General features: G+C 39.5%; 1 protein-coding gene and 1 long non-coding RNA gene across 2 annotated transcripts in view; one reads left to right on the top strand and one right to left on the bottom strand.

Moving 5' to 3' along the window:
- The window catches only part of LOC102286614 (interferon-induced very large GTPase 1-like), a 46,524-nt gene extending 39,349 nt beyond the window's left edge, over positions 1-7,175 (top strand). Inside the window, 4 exon segments of the mRNA XM_070383853.1 lie at positions 1-1,282; positions 1,285-3,616; positions 3,618-4,593; positions 4,595-7,175. Coding sequence (XP_070239954.1) covers positions 1-1,282; positions 1,285-3,616; positions 3,618-4,593; positions 4,595-5,347 — 5,343 coding nt within the window. The 3' untranslated portion in view covers positions 5,348-7,175.
- LOC138990998 (uncharacterized) lies at positions 1,260-26,149 on the bottom strand. The gene is made up of 3 exons (XR_011467031.1): positions 26,073-26,149; positions 1,484-1,530; positions 1,260-1,395 (listed from the first exon to the last, which is right to left on the bottom strand). It is a non-coding gene; the product is annotated as an uncharacterized lncRNA (long non-coding RNA).
- Between the last annotated feature and the right edge of the window lie 87 nt (positions 26,150-26,236).

Genomic DNA, 26,236 nt, shown 5'->3' with positions numbered 1-26,236 from the left:
AAAAAAAAAAAAAATGACCTTAGGGAAGTAATGGCAAACTCTGGATCTACAAAGTTGGTGGAGGAAGCTCAAAGAAAGCTGACTTACAAGGTCAGCTTGTCTCTTGGCTCCTTCTTGAAAAACCTCCAAGAAATGGGGAAGCCAGACACACGCATCTTGCTACTTTTGATAGTATCTGGTGCAGGATATCATGTGGGTGACAATAAATTTCAGTATCCCCTGGGGCATGATGAGTTAGACTTCCTATTGGATAAAATGCAAACTGCGCAAAATAAATACCAAGAGCTCAAAAATATTTGCAACTACAGGGCTCAGGCATTTCTGGTGCTCACAGGTCTGACAGCAACAGTAGGTATCAAAGCTATTTCTCCAGAGGAGAAAACACAACACTTGGCATTGATCAAACAATACATGGGACGATCTTTGACTAAAGAAGTTGTATATGTCCTCACCAATCACGGAGATCATGATTGGGAAAACCAAGAAAAAGACTTAAGACTGCTCATTGATGGGAAATATGAGGCTGCTGTCTCTTCATTGCAAGTGGAGGAGGTGATAAAAGAATTGCAAAGTGTCTTCCATGAAAAGAAAGAGCCCCATGAACCACACGATAATGAAAAGAAAAAGGAGGAAGTCATAGAAAATGGAGCCTTCCAAGATTTACTCCAGCGTCTAGGCCTAGAACACTACTACCCAAGAAAAATGAGCAGAGCTAACTTCCAGCTGATCCACAAGACTGTGTACAACACCCAGCCCTGCTCTGAAAGAGAACTTCACTTCTATTTCCTACAGAAGCTATTGGTGCTGGATTATGGGCTGAGATACCTGATCATCAAACACGAAGAATACACAGAGAACCAAGTCTATTCAAGCACCTCAAATCAAGAAAAGGAGGCTTTTGATCCATATGAAGATCTACCTGAAGAAAGTGCTCATCCTACTGAGCCTTCAGCAGCCACTAATGTCAGACCCTATGTTCACCCTATGGATATTCAGATGGCAATTCTTCACTGTGCAGATGATTTTGCCAGACAATATATTTTGGACAAACTTTCCATTTGTCAGTTTGCTCTCCCCCTTCTCATACCTAATCCTTGCAATGCTCAAATTGAATTCTCTCTCTGGTCTCTCAGACAAATTCGAAGGAGCTGGCAGCAAGTAGGGAAATCAATAAAAGAGGAGAAGGACAATTACACGAATCAACAGATGTGTCGTGTTTCTGCCCCCATTGTGTCCTTTATTAGAGTTGGAACTGGCTTCTCTGCTTCCAAATCGCAGATCATGACTGTCTTCTCAGTGAACGCAAACATGATGTCTTTTTTCACCGACACTGCAAAGGCAGCAGCAGAGACTGTCTCTTGATGGGAGGAGTGGTGGAAGTCGCCTGGTTCTGTCCTGGGGGGGAAGAGCAGGACAGATTTGACAACTGCTTGACCTTTACGAATCTTCACGGAGATGCAAAGGAATATGAGAAGCAACTCGCCTTTTTGAAGGAAGTCTCTTCCATAATTGTGGTCCTCATGTCAACTTCTGAGGATAATAAAGGAAACCAAAAATTAGTCCATGACATGTGTCAGTCAACAAAACCTTTAATCTTCTTGCTTGATGATAAAGGAAAAATCACAGTCAATGACTCTGGCTCAAGAGTGAGAATTGGGATCAGGAACAGAAATGAGGCAAAACTAATAGGGGAGCTCACAACTACAATCAGACGTTTGCTGGAGCTCTCTAACACTGCACTCAGCTTGGAGAACTGTGCCCAAGTTGCTCACAAGCAAGGAATGCTTATTGATGCAAACCAGAGACATTGCAAGGAAGCCAAAGAAAAGGCAGAGGCTCTAATGACCCTATTGAGAGAAATGGAAATACCTCAGGTCAAGGAAAACTTACTACCTCTTCAGGGAAAACTGTGGCAACTTTGGTGTAAAAAGGACAAAGAACTCTATCATCTGAGAGAAAAGGGGAATCGCAGCATTGAACAACACAAAAGTGAGACTGAGACAGAAAAACAAATGTTAAGACGCAAACAGTTGAGAAAAGCCTTTCCTCTCAATGCTTTAATGCGTTCTGTCCTTGAAATTCTCCAAAATCATTCAGAAACTCACACCAAACTCTACTTCCTCCAATGGCTGAATGTAGCTTTGGACAACCTGACTGCAAGACACTTGGAAAATCTAAATGAGAAGAAAAAGGAATTGATTCAAAAAGAAAACCAAGAGGCCCCAAAGAGTAGCTCTCTGAAAGACTGGCAAAATGACATAGAAGCTATTTCCAGAGAGATTAATGACTGTACCTTGGGAATTGAGCACATTCTCAGAGAAGCTGGCCAGATCTACGAAGCTCTGGAAGAAGCTTCACCCATGAAAGATACCCTATTTCTCTCCCTTCCCCACATTGCTGCAGATCTGATGATATCTGGTGTTCCCATTGAGCTAATGGATGGGGATGTTTCATATGTGCCCCTGAGGTGGGTGGCAGCTGTTTTTGACAAGCTCTCTGAGAAACTTGGAAACAAGCAGCTCTTTGTTCTCTCTGTCCTTGGCCTGCAGAGTTCAGGGAAGTCCACCCTGCTGAATGCCCTTTTTGGGCTGCAGTTCACTGTCAGTGCTGGGAGGTGTACCCGGGGGGCCTACATGCAGCTTCTGAAAGTGGAGGAGACATTCACAGCTGAACTTGGCTTTGACTTTGTGCTTGTTGTGGACACAGAGGGACTTCGAGCCCCAGAACTCAGCAACAAGTCCCAGAATCATGACAATGAGTTGGCAACCTTTGTCACTGGAATTGGAAACTTGACTCTGATCAATATTATGGGGGAAAATCCATCAGAAATGCAAGATATTCTACAAATAGTTGTCCAAGCTTTTCTGAGGATGAAACAAGTAAAAATCTCTCCCACTTGCCTCTTTGTCCATCAGAATGTGGGGGAAGTTACAGCTAAAGACCAAAATATGGAAGGAAGAAGGCGGCTAAAGCAGACATTGGACAAAATGGCAGCAATAGCAGCTGAGGAAGAGCAGTGCTCCAATGTAAGCTGCTTTAGTGATGTCATTAAGTTTGACGTCAACACCCACGTCTACTACTTTGCTCACCTCTGGGATGGCAATCCCCCAATGGCCCCACCCAATCCTCGCTACAGCCACAATGTTCAGGAACTAAGAAACAGAATTCTTGTGACTGCCCAACAGGAATCTAGGGGAAGCATCATGAAGATATCAGATGTAAAATTCCGAGTTCAAGATTTGTGGAGAGCCCTACGGAATGAGAACTTTATTTTCAGTTTCAGGAACACTCAAGAAGTCATGGCCATGAGCAAACTGGAAACCATGTATAACTCCTGGACATGGGAGCTGAGGAGTCATGTGCAGAGATTACAGGACCAGCTGATCAACCAGATTCAGAATGGAAAAATCCAGACACTCAAAACATATACCCTGGAGGCTCCTGTTAGAGAGATATATGAAGCCATCAAGCAAGAACTTGAAAAATATTTTTATGAAGACCCAGATAGTGAAGTGCTGGTTCAGTGGAAAAGAAATTTTGAAAATAAACTAATAACCCTTAAAGAGGAACTAATTTTAGATGTCCAAAGAAAAGCCAAAGAACTTATTAGTTTAAAAAAATCAAGAAAAACTGGATAACAAAAAGTCAGGTTATGAAAAGGAATTATTGGAAAAAAGCCGGAATTTGGCTTTATCACTAAATGGCACCAAATTGAGCAAGGAAGAGCTCCATGAGAAATTCAACTCAGTTTGGGAAAAATGGGTCTATGATGTGTCCTCAAGTCTCCCTCCAGCCACAGACCCTGAAATTAAAGTGGATTCTGAAAACATCCTTTTGGAATATTTCAAAAAGGAAAAAGACATAGTAAGCATACTGAAGAACTATTCTGGAGAAAAGTTTGAAATCAACTATGATAACCATGTTAAGATGAACAGGAAATCTGGGGAACTCTCTACAATGACAATAGAGAACCAGGATATACACTCCATAAATATGACTACTGACTGCCTTATTTCAAAAGTTAATGAAACTGTTGACAAAATATGTCAGCAAAAGCATGATTACAATCTAACTTATTTCCATGAAATCCTGAGAATAATAGAAGAGGAGGTGAAGTCTGAACCCACTCAGAAAAGATACACATTTACAAGAAAATATGAAATAGACTTATCATTGTGTTTATTCCAAAGAGCATCAGTGAAGTTTAAGGAGATGCACAAGGCATTCAAGAGGGCAAATGATCCTGTACACTATCTGCAATGCAAGAAAGATGATTTCTTCATGAGCTTTAAGATCTCTTGTCAAGGAGCAACTTCAATTAAAATGTTTGTTGATTTTCTGTGGAAGAAACTCACACCTGCTGTCTCCAGCACCATAAGGAAAAACATGGCCCTCAAAATTGCTGGGGACATTCGAACCACCTGCCGGGTATTCAATGAAAACAGAGCTAACCTGGAGAAACACATTCTCATCTCTCTGGCAGAAGAGGAAAATTTTGATAACTACTGCCAGTACCTTCATAATCCAGAATCATTTTTTAAGAATTACATTGAAAACCATGTTAAAAGATATTTGTCTGACACAGGAAGTGAAAAAAATAAAGACTTTTCTACAAATGAGTTTAGATGACATCAAGATTGCCATCCTCTCAGCTATACATGCATCTACAGCAATAGCTAAAGATAAAAGCAGCACAGTGTCTGGGTGGTTAGATTTGTTCTGTGATCACCTGGGGAGTACCTTGATCTTCCCACGAAAAGACCTGATAAGCACTGAACACCAGGAGATAAAAGATATTGAGTTTATCAAAGAGGCCATGAGTAAAGCTTTGGATCCTGAAATGAAGAAGGTAGAACAGAACTGTTTGTCTAAACTTGTAGAAGAAATGATTCCTGAAATCCAGAAAATGCTCTTTGAACATCTCTGTGGCTGCTGGAAACAGTGTCCCTTCTGTAAAGCAATTTGTACAAACACAATCCCTACCCATGAAGGAGACCACAGTGTTCCCTTCCACCGTCCACTAATTCTCAGTGGAACGTTGTGGTATCAAACAGACCATTTTACCATTAATAACTGTACTACTCTGTTAGCAAGTGATCGTATTTTTGTTTTGAATGATGGCAGGAGGATCCCATATAAGACCTATCGACAAGCAGGAGGGGAATATGCCACATGGAGCATCACCCCAGACACATCCACCCAGCCATACTGGAAATGGTTTGTCTGTCACTTCAGATCAAAGCTAGAAGAAAAATATCACAAAAGACTTTTCAATGAAGGTGAAATTCCTGATGCCTGGAACAAAATCACAAAGCAGGATGTGCTTGATGACTTGAAAAAAAATTAATACTCAATGACCAGATAAGAGTTCCAGTATCTAAACCAAGAAGGCACATTACCAGAACAAGCCTAAAATACCAGCCACTCAAAATGAAAACCTTCCTCATATCAATTTTTTTTCAAATGAAACATCTAAAACTAAATCAATCATAGCAAGAGTTGAAGATTTCTTGAGTAAGAACATTATTTTTCTTTGCCTCAATTCCTTCTTCTTTAAAAACAGATAACTGATACATATGAGTACATGATAAAATTGAATAGTCCATTTAATATAACTGCATATTTTATATTATTCTGAATGTTTTTATTTTTAAATATGTAACATTATATAAAGCTTTAAGAAATTCATTTTTATAGAGGGAAATTAAAATCATTGCAGACTGCTACAAAATCTATAGAATAACTATATGAATATTTTTATCAATATACAGTTATTCACTGGAAGTTACAAATTCTTTTCATTTCTAAGTGTATTTTTTTACTCTATGAAATTGTGAGGAAGAGTTATTAATGCTTGAATGCAAAAACATTCATAGGAAATTCAAGATATCCAATTCTCAAATATAATGCCATTTAGAGCTATTCTATTATAGGAATTAAAAAAAAAAAAAAAAAACAGAAACTTGGCCAGGATAGAGCCTGCATCAATTCAGGAAACAATATTAAACAAATATGAAAAATAGAAGTTAAATAACTTTTTCTAATTTAACCATTTTCTCTTCTTCCTGGGCACTTTGGCACTTGCCTGTGCATGTTTTTTTTTTTTTTAAAGAAAAAATTCACTGGAGTTTAGGTATTCAGAGCCTAGAGCTCTGTACAAGTCTGAGAAGGACCCATTTATGGAACAAGATTTATGACCAGGGAAAAAGGGCCATTTTAATTAAGGCTGTGGACCAGATCATGGCTTCCCTCATAGCTCAATCAGTAAAGAGTCTGCCTGCAATGCAGGAGACCTGGGTTCGATTCCAGGGTCAGGAAGACTTCCTGGAGAAGAAAATAGCAACCCACTCCAGTATTCTTGCCTGGAGAATCCCATGGGCAGCGGAGCCTGGCTAGCTACAGTCCATGGGGTCACAAGAGTCAGACACATCTTAGTGACTAAACCATAGTGATAATTCAATAAGAAATGTTTCTGAATATTAAAATGTAAGAAAATGCTTATCTCCAATCAAGCACCTTTGTGTCTTTTCACACTATTTGAGCCATAGAGTCATGATCAGAAATAAAAAAGGAGAACATTTTGAAGCCAATCAAAGACCTGAGAAGGGAGGAAATCTCCATTCTGCAAACCTATACGTTCTGAAACAATGACTTATGCTAGGTTCTCAAAGCTGATGATCTGAAGGACTCCTGATGCAAAGGAAAAAGTTACTCATGTCTGACATAGAGCCATTCATTGGCTTCTATTTAAGAGTACACTCTCTACCCCTCCACAGTCTGTATGAAAACATACAGTGCAAAGAAGAACAATCAAAGGACTTGGATCTTCAGAGTTGGGTGATAGGAGCACTCACTCTGCTATCTCTGTGCCCCAAGCATACTCTTCAGTTTCAGGTCAAATGACCATGTCTCCAGAAGAAATCATGAAACAGAAAAGCTGTATAGAAAGCAGTTGTTTGAATAGATGGATTTTCCTTTTGTTCTTTAATAGTCTCACTGAGAGTTGGAAGAGCCTCCAAATAGAATAAAGTTGAAATAGTGATAAAAACAGAACCCACGCACAATATAGCACCTGTCTCTGACATCACTGCATCCTTGATAACTGTGCAATGTTAACATTTGTTCAATGCTTTTCATATTTGTTCAATAAGTCCATTAAAACTTTTAACTAACAAGTATTATAATTAATTTTGATTTTCAGGCAAAATTCTTGTGTATAAACAAATAATTTTTTATCAATTCCTCAGGCATTTAAGTAGAGTGATTACTAAATGCAATTCAGAGATGGTGTCAAGAGTTCCCTACAAAATGGCTAGACATAAGTTGGGAATGAGGGTAGATGGAAACATATGAATATGGTTTTCTGTGATAGTAGTGGAGAGTAAAGTGCCATCAAGGTGGGGTCAGGATCAAAGTGTCAATGGGCTGAGGTCAGTAAGAGAGATATTAGGAACACTGGAGTAGAGTGACAGAGTTCATAGGGATGAAATCCTATAGTCATGAAAAGTGGGAGATGCTGGGCCCAGTGTAGGTCACAGGGATTAGAGATGGCCAGAGTTGTAAGGTCACTGGAGGTAAGGTTCACATGATCAGTACAGTCTCTCAGAGTCACTGAAAATGTGGATCATGGAAACAAAGGAATTAGGGGTCACCACATCAATAGACGTAGGGAATTTCCAGAGTAATTTAAGCAAGACAGGACAAGTCCTGCAGGAATGGGGCTAGGAGACTGATGGATTCTAGGACAAGATAAATAACACAAATACGATGTGAGTTGCTTCTCAGGTGGCACCAATGGTGAAGAACTCACTTGCCGATGCAGGAGATAAAAGAGACAGGGAAGTTCAACCCCTAGGCTGGGAAGATCCCCTGGAGAAGGAAATGGCAACCCACTCCAGTATTCTTGCCTGGAAAATTCCATAGACAGAGGAGACTGTTGGGCCACAGTCCATGAGGCTGCAAAGAGTTGGACATGACTGAGCACCAGCACATGCTTTAAAAAAGATGGAAATTTGCACTAAGAAGATTTTCACTTAGGTCTCTAAGTAAATGAAATGTATTATGGACTGTTACAGACTAAATATTTCTGTCATCCTTAAATCCATAGGGATTTAAGATAGACTTATATGTCTTTTAATTTGGAGGAGATATCAAGATTGAAGGCAAAAGGAGAAGAGGGCAGCAGAGGATGAAATGTTTAGATACATCACTGAGTTTGAGCAACCTTCAGGAAACAGCAATAATGGTAGTTAACATGGAGGCTGGGGCTGCCTGCTCATGATCACTAGTGTCCTCTACTCCTGAACAAGATGCTGAATTTCTCCAAGGTCCATGGGATACAGATTGGATCCTCTGCCCAACAGTTTTCTCACCCCGCCCACCCCTCCCACCACTGCCCACTTCAGCAGAGACAACTGGAAATATACTGCCAGAAGCAGGAATGAGGGGAAAGTCAAACAGGTTACCCTGGGATGTCAGCAAAACAGGTCAGCAAACAGTTGAAGACATTAGGGCAGTGAATGAACACAGAATGAATACAGAAGCAAAATGTGTTTTTCTGAACACAGAAGCTTCTAATGAACACAGAAGCAAAAATTCTCAAAAAAAAAAAAAATTAGCAAACCAAATTCAAAAATACATTAAAAGGCTCATATACAGTGATCAAGTAGGATTCATCCCAGGATGCTAGGATGGGTCGGAATTATTTTTCAAATTTTTCAATGTTTTGCTTTTAAACTTTACTATCAGGTCATTAAGTGTATGGGCGCATTCTGAAGACTCCACAAAAGCACAACCACAACAAGCCCCTATTGTATATTCAACAACTAAAAGAAAAACCACAAATAGCACCAGCTACCCTTCAGCTCTCATCCCTCAAACCAAATAATGAGAATAGAGGAGGAAAGGAAGTAAAGAAATGAGAAAAAAACAGGCTATGACATACTTACTCCCTACTGTCCTATGAAATTGTAAATCAGGCCTGAACTTGATGGAGGTGGTGAAAGGTGGTCAAGGAGCCAGCTTAGGATTTAATGAGAGATGGAAGTTTTGATAGTAGATAGGACTAAACTTTTTAATGCCTAAGACTTTAGATATTCTAATACCAAAAGTGACTAGAAATTTCCCAAGAATATTACCAGGAATGGGGGAGGGGAGAACCAAAATAACATGGTGGCAAGCAGAGAGTAGAGATAAATAAAGGAATATTCCAATTATACACCACTGAGTCCTACTCATTCAATGAACAGGTTACACACAGATGAAGAAAAATGAGGAAGAGGGGCAAGAGGAGAAATAAACTGGCAACACAGATGAGTCTCTTCTGGAAAAGGAAGGGGCTGCTTCCAGGAGATGTTTTCAATTACTTCTCATTATTAACTAGTACAATATTGTGATATAATAATAAAGATACATCCAGTCTTTGTCCAGGTTCCTGGAGCAGAGCTCCTAGAATTCTTGGAACTTCATGAGTTACAGGGATGAGAGGAGCCTCTTTTGTTACTCCTAAAAAATCCCTGTCGAGAATACTTGAGTTTATGTTAATAAGGTGACTCTGTATGAGCCCCCTAGATAGTTTCAGGATGGAGGTTGCCTGCCAAAGAAACCATGTGATTAGAGGGTTGGAACTTTCAGCTCCAAATCCCCTCACACCTCCAGGAGGAAACTGGATAGAGACTGAGATAATCTGGAGTTGCCAATGATTTAATCATGCTTATGTCATGGGACCTCCATAAAACTGAAAAGGAAAGGGTTTGCAGAGCTTCTAGGGTGGTGAACACCCCCACACGCAGAAAGGTGGTGTACCCCAACCCACAGTCACAGAAGCCCTTGTATTCAGGACACTTCCGTACCTCATATTATTTACCTCTTAATCAGGTTCTTCATTTATATATTTTCTAACATCCTTTATCAGAGACGGCAATGGCACCCCACTCCAGTACTTTTGCCTAGAAAATCCCATGGATGGAGGAGCCTGGTAGGTTCTTCCATCTATATATTTAGCAGCTAAACATCCTTTATAAGGATACATAACTATATATCCTATATATATTTAGCTGTAAATAAGAAAAGTCCCTGATTTCCATGTGCTGTCACTGCAAATTATCAAACTAGAAGAGAGGGTCATGGGAATCCCAAATTTTAAGACAAGTCAGATAAATTGTGAGTAACTAGGGACCCAATATTTGCAATTGCTATCTGAAGTGGGAGGGCAGTCTTGTGGGGCTGAGCCCTTAACCAGGGATGTCTGAACTAACTCCAGGTAGTTAGTGTCAGAATTGAATTAAATTGTAGGACACCCAGTTGGTATCTGCACAGAGTTAGAGAACTGTTTGGTAGGGAAAACCCACATTTTTAGTGTCAGAAGTGTTCTATGGTTGGGAATAGATCTTAGTAATTATGCTGCTGCTGCTGCTAAGTCGCTTCAGTCATGTCTGACTCTGTAGATGGCAATTATAATTCTCCAGGCAAGAACACTGGAGTGGGTTGCTATTTCCTTCTCAATGCATGAAAGTGGAAAGTGAAAAAAAATTGTGTCCAACTCTTAGCGACCCCATGGACTACAGCCCACCAGGCTCCTCCGTCCATGGGATTTTCCAGGCAAGAGTACTGGAGTGGGGTGCCATTGCCTTCTCCGTAGTAATTATAACTAGACTTAAATTGAAGAAAGCAGGGAAGACCACTAAGCAATTCAGGTATGACCTAAATCAAATCCCTTACGATTATACAGTGGAAGTGACAAATAGATGCAAGGGATTAGATCTGATAAACAGAGTGCCTGAAGAACTATGGATGGAGGTTTGTAACACTGTACAGGAGGCAGGGATCAAGACCATCCCCAAGAAAAAGAAATGCAAAAAGGTAAAACTGTTGCCTGAGGAGGCCTTACAAATAGCTGAGAAAAGAAGAGCAGCTACAGACAAAGAACAAATGGAAAGATACATCCATCTGAATGCAGAGTTCCAAAGAATAGTAAGGAGAGATGAGAAAGCCTTCCTAAGTGATCAGTGCAAAGAAATAGAGGAAAACAATAGAATGGGAAAGACTAGAGATCTCTTTAAGAAAATTAGAGATACCAAGGGAACATTTCATGCAAAGATGGGCACAATAAAGGACAGAAATGGTATAGACCTAACAGAAGCAGAAGATATTAAGAAGAGGTGGCAAGAATACACAGAAGTACTAGACATAAAAGATCTTAATGACCCAGATAACCACGATGGTGTGATCACTCACCTAGAATGCATCCTGGAGTGCTAAGTCAAGTAGACCTTAGAACACAGCTAGTGGAGGTGACTGAATTTCAGCTGAACTATTTCAAACCCTAAAAGATGATGCAGTTAAAGTGCTACACTCAATGTGCCAGCAAATGTGGAAAACTCAGCAGTGGCCATGGGACTGGAAAAGGTCAGTTTTCATTCCAATCCCAAAGAAAGGCAATGCCAAAGAATGCTCAAACTACCACACAATAGAACTCATCTCCCTTGCTAGCAAAGAAATGCTCAAAATTCTCCATGCTAGGCTTCAACAGTACATGAACTGACAACTTCCAGATGTTCAAGATGGATTTAGAAAAGCCAGAGGAACCAGAGATAAAATTGCCAACACCCGCTAGATCATAGAAAAAGCAAGGGAATTCCAGAAAAATATCTACTTCTGCTTCATTGACTATGCTAAAGCCTTTAAATCTGTGTATCACAACAAACTGTGGAAAATACTTCAAGAGATGGGAATACCAGACCACCTTACCTGCCTCCTGAGAAACCTGTAGGCAGGTCAAGAAGCAACAGTTAGAATGGGACATGGAACAATGGACTGGTTCAAAATTGGGAAGGAGTAGGTCAAAGCTGTATATGGTCACCCTGCTTATTTAACTTATATGCATGGTACATCATACAAAATGCTGGGCTGTATGAAGCACAAGCTGGTATCAAGATTCAAGGGAGAAATATCAATAACATCAGAAAAGGAGATGACACCACCCTTATGGCATAAAGTGAAGAGGAACTAAAGAGCCTCTTGATGAAGGTAAAAGAGGAATGAAAAAGCTGGCTTAAAATTCAACATTCAAAAAACAAAGATCATGGCATTCAGTCACACCACTTCGTGGCAAATAGATGAGGAAACAATGGAAATGGTGACAGACTTTTTTTTCCTGAGCTCCAAAATCACTGTGGATGGTGACTGCAGCCAAGAAATTAAAAGATGCTTGCTCCTTGGAAGAAAAGTTATGACAAACCTAAACAGCATATTAAAAAGCAGAGACACTACTCTCCCAACAAAGGTCCTATAGTCAAAACTATGGTTTTTCCAATAGTCATGTACGGATATGAGAGTTGGATGATAAAGAAGGCTGAGTGCTGAAGAATTGATGCTTTCGAACTGTGGTGTTGGAGAAGACTCTTGAGAGTCCCTAGGACTGCAAGGAGATCCAACCAGTCAATCCTAAAGGAAATCAATCCTGAATATTCACTGGAAGGACTGATGTTGAAGCTCCAATTCTTTGGCCACCTGATGCGAAGAATGGACTCATTGGAAAAGACTGTGATCCTGGGAAAGACTGTTGGCAGGAGGAGAATGGGACGACAGAGGACAAGATGGTTGGATGGCATCATCAACTCAATGGACATGAGTTTGACCAAGCTCTGGGAGATGGTGAAGGACAGGGAAGTCTGGTGTGCTGCAGTCCATGGGATTGCAAAGAGTCGGAAATGACTGAGTGGTTGAACTACAACAACAAAATCCATTTGGGATATCAAGAGAATTATTACCTCCATCTTATTTCTTTTGTAAAATATTGTAATCACCCTCTTGATAATGAATGCCTTTTACAGACAAAGGGAAAGTCCTAATCATACCATCTTCATCTGCATCCTCATCTCCAATTTTGTTGTGCCTGATAACTACAAACCCTGTGCTCTTTTCCTTCACCTCTAGACTCTAAGCCTTTCACGTTTAAGGAAGTCTGAAGATTAGAGGGAAACAGACTGGTAGAAACTGCCTGGTCACATCACATCATACTGGTCTTGAATTCTCAACATCCTTATTTATTTCAAAAATCCCCTTACCATACTGAGGAATGACACTTTTGAAGCGTGATCATACATTCAGCACAATTGCAGAGCACCTATTATGGACAGTGTACTCTGACATTGTACCTGTCAGAGTACACCACCCATGAACTACCACTATTAGTTTCCTATTGCTACTGTAACAAATTACCACAGATTTGGTGACTTAAAACAACAGGTTAATTCTCTTATAGTTCTAGAGGTGATATGTCCAAAATTGGGTCTTATGGGGCTAAACACAAATTATTGGCAAAGCTGCATTCCTTTTGGAGGCTCTAAAGGAAAGTCTGTTTTCTTGCCTTTTTCAGCATCTAGAGGCTGCCCTCCTTCCTAGGCTCACAATCTCCATCCATCTTCAAAGCTGTCAGTTACCAGTCAAGTTGTCCGCATGCAACATCACTCTATCTCTGACCTCCAACACCTCCCTCTCATAAGGACCCTTCTGATTACATTCATCACAACTGGATAATAATCTCCCAATCTTAATATCTTTAGTCACATCTGAAAAGTTCTTTTTGCCATGTAAAGCAATATATTCACAGGTTCTGGGGATTAGAAAATAGATATCTTTTTTTTGGGTAGTCCTTTATTCATTATATCACACCGACTCATAGAATGAAAGAGAAATAACTCTTGGAGAGTCAGGAGGCTATAAAACCTGTAATTTTTTTTAAACCTATTTTTAACTGAATACAAGAGTTATACTACCAAAAAAAAAAAAACCAACAACACAAATTACACATGTATAGCTCATGGAATTATTCCATAACACACACATCAATTTACCCACCATGGAGGAAAAGTTACAGAACATCACCAACCTCCTAGAATCACCTCCCTCACATGTCCTCTTCTAGTAACTATACCCTCTCTCTATTCCAGAGGTTCAACACCATAGATGAGTTCTGTTTTTGAACAGGCAAATTGAATGATTCAGTGTAATTGTTTCGTTTCTGACTTCCATTCACTCAATAGTGTTTGGGAAATTTATCTGTTACTAAATGGAACTACAGTTGGGTTTTTCATCATTGTATAATATTCCACTATATATCACAATTCATTTATCCATTATACTACTGACAAACATTTGAATTTTCTTCAGCTTGTGTTTATTTAAATACTGCTGCTCTAAGAATTCTTGCACATGTCTTTTGTAGCATATACCAGGAGAATAATTTCTGGGTCATAGTTTATCTACATATCTAGATGTCTCTTCAACTTTAGGAGAGAATAACAGTCAATTTTTAAAGTAGCTGTACAAAAGACTGTTCTATATTGATCTATGGCAAAACCAATATAATGCTGTAAAGTAAAAAATAATAATAATAATAATAAAATAAAATAAAAATAAAAACAACGTTTTCAAAAAAAAAGGAAAAAATAAAATAAAATAAAGTAGCTGTACAAATTTATAACCTGGAGCCTGGAAGGCTGCAGTCCATTTAAATACTCGATGAGGGTCAGACACATGTCTTTTGCAACATTTACTTTCACTTTTCACTTTCATGCATTAGAGAAGGAAATGGCAACCCACTCCACTGTTCTCGCCTGGAGAATCCCAGGGACAGGGGAGCCTGGTGGGCTGCCATCTATGGGGTCGCACAGAGTCGGACACGACTGAAGTGATGTAGCAGCAGCAATATATGAGTATTTCCATTGCTTCTCATGTTTATTAACACTATTATCACTCTTTTAAATTTTAGTCACTCTGAACTATGTAGTACTAGTAACTCACTATAGTTTGCATTTCCCTGATTACTACTGAGATGGGACTTCCTTCATTCCTTGTGACTATTTGAATATTCACTTTTATAAAGTGCCTGCTCAAGTCTCTCATCCATATTCATTTTGTGGTGATTTTATAGTTCTTTCCATGTAGGCACTTTATCAGATATATGTGTTGCATAATGACTTCTCTACCAAAAAAAAAAGTACATAAAATTGAAATTTGAATGTCAATTGATTTCTTATGGATTCAGCTATTATTTCCAAACTTGTAACTATCAATTCACCCTATAGAGGTGCGCCCTAAGCACATAAAGCAAATATTAACAGGCATAAAGGGAGAAATTAACAGTAATACAATAAAAGTACAGGAATTTAAAAGCTCACTTGCATCGCTGGTCCGATCCAGGCAGGCTGTCACCAAAGTATATATGGGCTCCAAAAAAATATAATATGCCTAGGTTGACTGTTAACAGAGAAGATATTTTATTCAAATAAAACTCAATACTCTTGCCTGGAAAATCCCAATAAATCATAGGGCCTGGTGGGCTGTATATCCATAAAACTAAGATTAACAAGTATCTTGTCGACCACGGATAAAACAAGAATGAGTGAAAACTTCAAACTTTCACTTTTCACAACATTCACAGTTCAATTTAAAAGCCCACTTACATCCCTGAACAGATGATCCAGGCAGAAAATCAATAAAGAAATATGGGCCTTAAACAATGCATTTGATCAGGTTGACTTATTAGATACACAAAAAATATCATTCAAATAAAACAGAATACATATTCAAGTGCCCAAGGAACATTCTCAACAATAAATCATATGCAACTCCATAAAACAAGTCTTAGTGTATATATAAGAAAACTAAAATTATATCAACTATCTTGTCTGACCACAGCAGGATAAAACAAGAATATAACTAAAAAAAAACTAGAAAAACCATAACTTGTGGTCTAAACAACATGCTACTAAACAACAAATGGTTCCTTGAGAAATCAAAGATAAAATTTAAAAACCAATCTCAAGACAACTGAAAATGAAAACACAATGCTCCAAAACCTGTGAGGTAGAACAAAAGAAGCTCTAACAGGGAGGTACATAGTAATATAGGCCTACCTAAAGAAAACAAAGAAACAAAAAAGTCTCAAATAAACAAACTAACCTTATACCTAGAGGAATGAGAATAAAAAGTACAAACAAAACCTGAAGCTCATAAAAGAAAAATAATAAGCTTGGAGAAAAAATAATTGAAAAAGAGACTGAAAAACAAGTGAAAAGATCAATGAAACTAAGCTAGTTCTTTGATGAGATAAAATTGATAAACTTCTAGCAAAACACATCAAGGAAGAAAAAGAGAGATAAAATAAATGAAATCAGTAAAGAAAGAGAAGCTATTAATAATTGTGGTTTTGCATTGCTCAACTTTGCTGTTTTTAGATATTGGAATACATTCTTAAATAAATGTGGTTATATTGCACATCATTTTAAAGCTCATTTCTCATTTTATGTTATGTTGCTAATGATATTATTGTGTATTTTATATTTATTTTAGACTATAAGACAAAAAGCAAATTCTAGCAATTTTTTTACTTGAATTCAAAGTGGGTTGTAAAGCAATTTGGAGAGTTTTATAAATATTATGAGGTGTTTCAATATATTAATAATTGGTTCCTTTATAATATTTTTAAATTCATTTTACATTATAAAACTATTTTTCAGAAGAACAGAATTCATCAGTCTTGGTCAAAAGGCACAGAAAATGTTAAGAATACGTGGGCTGGATAATCAGCAAGGTTTCTTTCAAATGGATGAAGTTTATAGCTATTATCTACTCTGATGGGTCTACTGTCCAACTTTTAAATGGCTTTAGGGTTTCTAAGACAGTGGGTAGGGAATAAAAGGGTGAGCTTCTCTCACATCTCAGTTGGTAAAGAAGCCCACTGCAATGCCGGAGACCCTGATTTGATTCCTGGGTCAGGAAGATCTCCTGGAGAAGGGACAGGCTACCCACTCCAGTATTCTTGGGCTTCCCTTGTAGCTCAGGTGGTAAAGAATCCACCTACTATGCAGGAGACCTAGGTTCAACCTCTGGGTTGGGAAGATCCCCTGGAGAAGGGAAATATCCACTCTGTATTCTGGCCTAGAGAATTCCATGGGCTAAATGAAAGTTCCAACTCCCAGTGATGAAGAAATATGTCAGCTTGGTAAGAGACAGACCCAAAGCAAAAGCAAGTCAGATACACTGCAAATACTACATATAGTCAGTGTCATGTGTGAGTTCAGATTCATAAGAAGAAATGTGCTACAGAAAACTTTTTAATAATTTAAACTCAATAGCAAAAGATCACAGAGAAAGGGATGTACTGTGAGAGGTACAATTAGTGAGATGTTTGGTGTTGAAGTGTGATGAAAGGAGAGTTGGACTATAAAGAAAGCTCAGTGCCAAAGAATTGATGCTTTCAAACTGTGATGTTGGAGAAGACTCTTGAGAGTCCCTTGGACTGCAGGGAGATCAAACCAGTCAATCCTAAAGGAAATCAGTCCTGAAAATTCATTGGAAGGACTGATGCTGAAGCTGAAACTCCAATACTTTGGCCACCTGGTACGAAGAACCAACTCACTGGAAAAGACCCTGATGCTGGGAAAGATTGAAGGTGGGAGGAGAAGGGGACAACAGAGGATAAGATGGTTGGATGGCATCACCGACTCAATGGACATGAGTCTGAGTAGGCTCCAGAGTTGGTGATGGACAGGAAAGCCTTGCGTGCTGAAGTCTATGGGATTGCAAAGAGTCGGACACGACTGAGCGACTGAACTATAATGAAAGGTAGCTAACAAGCAATGTACCTAGCCATATAGTAAATTCTCAGCAAATATTTATCAGATGAAAGAGAAAGTGGAAGATAAACAATTGATATAAGTAAAAGTGAAATCATCAAGGGACACAAAGAAACAAAAATCCAAATTTTCTTTTTTACAAACTTTTATTGAAAGACTTTGCAGGGGGTTATTGAGAGCAGCACAGAACTAGGTTGGAGGTAGGCAGGGAGAGGAGATAGGATACATGAATCACAGTCCTTCTCTGACCTTAAAGGACCTTATAATTTCATCAGCAGGCAGTTCATCTCACAAATAATACAAGGAAATGAAGTAGAGAGAGGAAAGAACACATGTGAGGAGAATAAGCCAAGCTGGAATTATCAATAGTCATCATTTCCAGAGCGAAGTGTCACCACAGAGGGTTATGCTGATTTCTATCCAAACTCCATGTCCCTCTCTAGCCCTGGACCACTTCAACTTTAGTTGCATATAGATTAGTGATTTATTTTCCTAAATTCAACTGCTTACAAGATTTCTTGTTTTCATTTGGGATGGTTGGATTAATTATATTCTTCAATATTTCAATGATTCAAATTTGGGAAACTCATTTTCACTAAGCCCAATATGATCACAATTCCATCTGACAACAGAGACGAGCTCTGTCTTTGTCCAATCCTTCCTAGAACGCTGGACTGATCCAGAAAGGTGTGAAGACCCTGACCTAAGAGGAAAAAGAAAATCCAGAAGGAGGTAGTCCCTATGATACTTCACAACATTCAGGATTCTAGGGATAGAATCAAAAGTTGGCTTGGAATCCAATCGACAATTCCTTTTCACCATCATCACTAAATTCCCTATTGAACACTTGATCCCTGTACAGGCTGCAGGACATTGCTTCATGAAGGCATCAGCAGAAGAGGATGCAGTCATTCAGAGTAGAGGCTTCTGACACCAGAGCAATTCTATTCTTAAAATCTCTCAGACAGTGAGTAGCAAGGGTTGGGAGGTAGACATAGCCTGGCCCAGTGTAAGCATAAGAAGGTGAATTGTCTGTAAAGAATTTTAAAATAGTAATAAAACTGAAAGAAAGTTAATCTGATTTTCATCACATTGCATGACTATGCTAAACAATGTTAGTGATACAATAACTCTCAAAGAAAAATCTTTTGTTTCTCTAAGTGCTAAACAACGGATCGTTGTTGTTGTTCAATTGCTAAGTCATGTCCTACTCTTTGCAACCCCATGCATTGCAGCACCCAGGCTCCTCTGTCCTCAACTATCTCCCAGAGCACACATTAGGCACATTTTGTGCCTCCAATCCTTGTGGTAGAACATAGCTCTGCTTCTAAAACTATAAATTTAAAATAACCCTAGTCATGTAAGATTTTTCTTTCCTGAGTTATCTTTTGCTTTGAGATGAAGTTTCAAATGAGGTCAATCAGACACAAAAGTATCTGCAAACAGCCAGAATATTCCTTGAACACCAGTAAGACACCAAGATTTAAAATTGTTCCTGGAACATCAATCCACAAAATTGTAAAGAAAGCCATTACTGATGCACCAACAAAATGTAAGGAAACTGACATACACAAAAAGAATCAAAGCATGAATACTGCTGGGAGAACAAACAAGAGAGGACAGACTCTCATAGCCAAAAATGTGAGTTTGGCTCAAAGTTTTGAGTTTGCTCAAACTCAAGTCTATTGAGTTGGTGGTGCTGTCTAACCATCTCATCCTTTGACACCCGCTTTTCCTTTTGCCTTCAATCTTCCCCAGCATCAGGGTCTTTTCCAATGAGTCAGCTCTTTGCATCAGGTGGCCAAAGTACTGGAGCTTCAGCAACAATCATTCCAATGAATATTCAGGACTGATATCCTTTAGGATGGACTGGTTGGATCTCCTTGTAGTCCAAGGACCCTCAAGTGTCTTCTCCAACACCACAGTTCAAAAGCATCAATTCTTCAGCGCTCAGCTTTCTTTACAGTCCAACTCTCACATCCATTCATGACTACTGGAAAAACCACAGCTTTGACTATCCTGACCTTTGTCAGCAAAGTGATGTCTCTGCCTTTTAGCACGCTATCTAGCTGTGTCATAGCTTTCTTTCCAAAGAGCAAGCGTCTTTTAATTTCACAGCTGTAGTAACCATCTGCAGTGATTTTGGAGTCCAAGAAAATAAAATATGTCACTGCTTCCACTTTTTTCCCATCTCTCTGCCATGAGGTGATGGGATCAGATGCCATGATCTTAGCTTTTTTAATGTTGAATTTCAATCCAGCTTTTTCACTCTCCATTTTCACCCTCATCAAGAGGCTCTTTGGTTCCTCTTCACTTTCTGTCATTAGAGTGGTATCATCTGTATACCTGAGGTTGTTGACATTTCTCCCAGAAATCTTGATTCCAGCTTGTGATTCATCCAGCCCAGCATTTTGCATGATACGATTACAATTGATATCATATTATAATAAAACACATGTAAACTTCAAACTATCACTTTTTACAAACTAATCCACCAAAACATTTTATTCCACAAATTAATTTGAAAAATTATCAGTTACATAGTCAGATTAAGCCATATATATTACTTTTCACAGTACTGATAAACTCATAACAATTTGTAAACTTTCAAGTTCACATCAGGCACATTTTGTGCCTCCCATCCTTGTGGTAGAACATAGCCCTGCTTCTAAAACTATAAATTTAAAATAACCCATCACTCATTATCAGAAAAATGCAAATCAAAACCACTATGAGGTACCATTTCACGCCAGTCAGAATGGCTGCAATCCATAAGTCTACAAGCAATAAATGCTGGTGAGGGTGTGGAGAAAAGGGAACTCTCTTACCCTGTTGGTGGGAATGCAAACTAGTACAGCCACTATGGAGAACAGTGTGGAGATTCCTTAAAAAACTGGAAGTAGAACTGCCTTATGATCCAGCAATCCCACTGCTGGGCATACACACTGAGGAAACCAGAAGGGAAAGAGACACGTGTACCCCAATGTTCATCGCAGCACTGTTTATAATAGCCAGGACATGGAAGCAACCTAGATGCCCATCAGCAGATGAATGGATAAGAAAGCTGTGGTACATATACACAATGGAGTATTACTCAGCCATTCAAAAGAATACATTTGAATCAGTTCTAATGAGATGGATGAAACTGGAACCTATTATACAGAGTGAAGTAAGCCAGAAAGAAAAACACCAATACAGTATACTAACGCATATATATGGAATTTAGAAAGATGGGAACAATAACCCTGTGTACGAGACAGCAAAAGAGACACTGATGTATAGATCAGTCTTATGGACTCTGTGGGAGAGGGAGAGGGTGGGGAGATTTGGGAGAATAGCAGTGAAACATGTATAATATCATGTATGAAACGAGTCACCAATGCAGGTTTGATGCACGATACTGGATGCTTGGGGCTGGTGCACTGGGACGACCCAGAGGGAGGGTATGGGGAGGAAGGAGGGAGGAGGGTTCAGGATGGGGAACACAGGTATACCTGTGGTGGATTCATTTCGATACATGGCAAGACTAATACAATATTGTAAAGTTTAAAAATAAAATAAAATTAAAAAAAAATAAAATAAAATAACCCTACTCATATAAGATTTTTCTCTCCTGAGTTATTTTTTGTTTTGAGATGAAGTTTCAAATGAGGTCAATCAGACACAAAAGTATCTGCAAACAGCCAGAATAGACACCAAGGTTTAAAACTGTTCCTTGAACATCAGTCCACAAAATTGTATAGAAAGCCATTAACTATGCACCAACAAAATGTAAGGAAAGTGACATAGACAAAAAGAATCAAAACATGAGTACTGCCAGAACAGATGAGATGACAGTCTCATACAGCCAAAAAATATTAAGTTGGTGCAAAAATAACTGTGGGTTTGCATTGTTGAACTTTACCGTTTGATACTGGAATACATTCTTAAATATATATGGTTACGTTAGGTATCATTTTAATGTGCACTTCTTGCTTTATGGTTTTTTGCTAATGACATTACTTGCTGTCTATTTTATATTTATTTTAGACTACAGAATAGATTTTAGACAAAAAGCAAATACGATTGATTTTCTTATTCGAATTCAAAATGGGTCATAAAGCAGAGGAGACAACTCGCAACATTAACAACACATTTGGCCCAGTAACTGCTAACTAATGTACAGAGCAGTGGTGGTTTAAGAAGTTTTGCAACGGAGATGAAAGCATGGAAGATGAGGAGTGTATGGCCCAGTCATCAGCAGCTGACAACGACCAGTTGAGAGCCATCATCAAAGCTGGTCTTCTTACAACTACACAAGAAGTTGCCAAAGAACTCAAGTTGACCATTCTACAGTCATTTGGCATTTGAAGCAAATTGGAAAGGTGAAAAAAGTCGATAAGTGGGTGCCTCATGAGCTAACTGGAAAGTAAAAAAATCGATGTTTTGAAGTGTCATCTTCTCTTATTCTATGCAATAACAACAAACCATTTCTCAATCAGATTGTGATATGAGATGAAAAATGGATTTTATATGACAACTGACAATGACCAGCTCAGTACTTGGACCAAGAAGAAGTCCAAAGCACTTCCCAGAGCCAAACTTGTACCAAGGAAAGGCCATGGTCACTGTTTGGTGGTCTACTGTCAGTCTAATCCACTATAGCTTTCTGAATCCCAGTGAAACCATTACATTTGAGAAGTATGCTCAGCAAATTGATTTGTTGTTCAGTTGCTCAGTCATGTTTGACTCTTTGAGACCCCATGGACTGCAACACGCCAGGTTTCCCTGTCCTTCACCATCTCCCAGAGCTTGCATAAATTCATGTCCATAGAGTCAGTGATGCCATCCAACCATCTCGTCCTCTGTCGTCCCCTTCTCCTCTTGCCATCAATCTTTCCCGACACCAGGGTCTTTTCTAATGAATTGGCTCTTTGCATCAGGTGGCCAAAGTATTGGAGCTTCAGCATCAGTCCTTCCAGGAAATAGATGAGTTGCACCAAAAACTGCAATGCATGCAGCTGGCATTGGTCAACAGAAAGAGCCCAATTCTTCTCCACGACAACACCTGACCACATGTTGCACAACCAATGCTTCAGAAGTTGAATGAATTGGACTGTGATGTTTTGCCTCATCCATCATATTCACCTGACCTCTCGTCAACCAACTATCACTTCTTCAACCATCTAGAAAACTGTTTGGAGGAAAAACGCTTCCACAACCAGCAGGAGGCAGAAAATGCTTTCCAGCAGTTTGACCAATCTCGAAGCACAGATTTTTACACTACAGGAATAAACAAACTTATGCCTCATTGGCAAAAACGTGTTGATTGTATTGGTTCATATTTTAATTAATAAAGATGTGTTTGAGCTTAGTTATAATGATTTAAAATTTGTGATCCAAAACCACAATTACATTTACATTTGCACTAACCTAAATGAATAAAGACAATGTTTGATGCTGTACATTTTCACCATGTGGATATTTCTTTTTTAAAGCAATGGATCAAATAACACGTGTCAATATTCAATTTCCCTGAATTTTGCAAAGAAAATCTAACCAAATTTTACCAGTAGAAATTTAGGATGAATTTTCTGATGATGATGTTATACTGAAATGCGGAGATAACTGAAAGCTGCAAAAATTAATCCCAAATAAATGAGACACAGAGAATACTGCAATTTCTGAAATTTATTGTGAACTGTGGTTTGTATAATTTTCTGCCAACATATCCATATGTTTAAGACTTTTCTTATTTGCATAATTGTTGCTTCAGACTAAGGAAATTTTTCAAAACTAAAATTAACAAGAAGTGTTCTCTGGTTATCTAAGAGGAAAACAGAATGACAAATATAAATATGCTTTCTAACAAACATGGGTATGTGTCTAGGGCTTCCGTAACAAAATGTCACAAACTGGGCAGAAATTTACTATCTTATAGTTCAGAAGTCCAAAATCAACTTGTCAGCTAGGTCAAGCATTCTCTGAAGGATCTAGGGAAGAATCTGTTCCACATCTTGTGACAGGGACAGAGTAAAGGAAAGAAGGAGGTGATTAAATAGTTAACCCCACTAAAGGATTGCAAGTAGAAAAATATATGGGAGACCCCTGTAAGTTAATGATTACTCAAGAAAGCAGGTTTGCTTAACCACAAAACCAAGCAGGCTTGCTTAGCAACAAAACCATGTAACAGAAGCAAGAGACATGCCCCAAACAAGAAAACAATGGTAGCATGAGCCCCACATCCTGACCAATGAACTCAGTAAGTTAGGACATGCTCTGTGCACACATAAAAAACAATAATTTGTGGACCTAGCTTGACCACGTAGGGACAAGAAAACTCCCCTGCCCAGCCTGGAGGAGGAACAAGTGACGGAAGCATGACCTCTACTCAAGAATTACGAAGAAGTCTTCTTCTCCTCCTCCTCACTTTTTGATTATAAAACTGTAGCCCAGTAAGTTCTTGGGGTGCAGCAACCTCTCGTTTGCCTGCTTGTAAGTCTCACAAGCGTCCTATTCTAATAAATCAGTTCTTATCTATCACTTTGCCTCTCGCTGAATTCTTTCTGCACTGAGACATAAAGGACCACAGCTCTTCAGAGCCTCCCAAAAGGACACTTGACAGTTTCACTTGCTCTTAAGTTTCTCATGTTTGCCAGAAAGCCTTGTCTTGCATTAGACAACTCTGATCTCTGCCTTCCTGGTGACATGGCATTGTCCTTGTATGTCTCTGTCTCTTCACAAGTGTTCTTTTTATAAGGACACCAGCCATTTTGGATTAGGCATCCACCCTAGTCCAGCTGCAGTCCATGGGGTCGCAAAGAGTGAGACACGATTGAACTGAGCAACTGAACTGAACTGAACTAGTGCAGTATGACCTCATCTTAACCAATTACATCTGCAAGGACTCTATTTTCAAAGAAAGTCACACCCTGAGGTACTGGCTGAAGGAGATACAGGAGGTATGGGAGTGGGATAGGACTTAGCATATATTTTTTGTGGGGGGACACATCTGAGTACATGCTGCTAAGTTGCTTCAGTCATGTCCAGCTCTGTGCAACCCCAGAGACAGCAGCCTACCAGGCTCTCCCGTCCCTGGGATTCTCCAGGCAAGAATACTGGAGTGGGTTGCCATTTCCTTCTCCTCCGACCATGGGATTTTCCAGACAAGAGTATGGAGTGGGTTGCCACTGCCTTCTCAACAAGGAACAATTTTCACTAAGTCATGGCAAAGGAGATCAGGCCTGGGATTTCTTTGGAAGGAATGATGCTAAAGCTGAAACTCCAGTACTTTGGCCACTTCATGCGAAGAGCTGACTCATTGGAAAAGACTCTGATGCTGGGAGGGATTGGGGGCAAGAGGAGAAGGGGACGACAGAGGATGAGATGGCTGGATGGCATCACTGACTCGATGGACATGAGTCTGAGTGAACTCCGGGAGTTGGTGATGGACACGGAGACCTGGCGAGCTGCGATTCACAGGGCCGCAAAGAGTCGGACACGACTGAGCGACTGATCTCTCATGGCAAATCAGCTGACACAAAGGCTTAAAACCAGAAACTATAATGTTATTGTTCATTTCTTTAACACATAAATGCATATGTATGTTTTCCCCTTTTAAAATAAAAAACACAGTGATGTAATTTAAAAATATTAAATCATTGCTTTTCCTTTAAGCACAGTGATTTTTCTTGAACTAGGATGGTTCTATGTGCTTTGAGAATTAAAAATGTCCCCTGCCACATCAGTAAACAAACTATGTTGCAGTCATCAGCCGCTACAGGCACCTCCTCTCCACCACAGTCAACCCCAAGTAAAATCAGGACAGAAACATAACCCTCCTCAGTGAATCATCAGACACTGCAGCCACTCACTGAATGAATAGAGCAACCTGAGGAGACCGGATGAAAAAACAGGACACTAGCCCCCAATAGCTGAGGTGCATATCAAAACAATGATCTCAGTGAGCCTAGACTCTTATATCTCCTCATACATAGAAAAGCACTAAATTCCTTGAGATATCTGGCTTTCTTTAAGAGTAATCTTTTGATGCTCCAACTACCCTGTCTTCCCTGCAAAATCTCTTATATTTTCTGCCCCCCACCCACCCTAAACCCCTTCTACAACCCCCTCTGCCACCATAGCCTCTAGAAGTTACCTTAGCTACTGTATCGTGGGATCAAGTCCTCAGTTTTGTCTGCTAGATAAAACAACTCTCAACTTTCACGTTGTGCTTTTTTTTTGCCAGTCAACAACTTCAAGGAAAGAAAATTTTCACCATCTCCGTTTCTTTCCTATTATTGTTATTCATTCATTTCGCCATTACTACTGAAAACAATTTTCTTTTCAAAATGACACGCTAAGCGTGTCACATGCCCCGCGCCTCAGAAAGAGCAGGTCCGCCGGCCTGAAGACTGGAACACCCCAGGCACTTTCCCCTTAGGTACTCACTCTCCCAACCAGCTCCTGGCAGAGCTTCCCAGCGCGGGGTCCTACGACCACTGTTGCAGCACCAGAGAAACCGTCAGCCTGCTCACTCCACACTAGGGGGCGCCTGGTTCCCGGGCAAAGCAGCAGCGCTCGCTAGACCAAACTCCGCCCGTCTCTCCTCCTCC

Source organism: Bos mutus, chromosome 15, assembly GCF_027580195.1.
Source record: "Bos mutus isolate GX-2022 chromosome 15, NWIPB_WYAK_1.1, whole genome shotgun sequence".
In the NCBI taxonomy this organism is placed as follows: domain Eukaryota; kingdom Metazoa; phylum Chordata; class Mammalia; order Artiodactyla; family Bovidae; genus Bos; species Bos mutus.
This window is presented reverse-complemented; position numbering and strand designations above follow the sequence as displayed.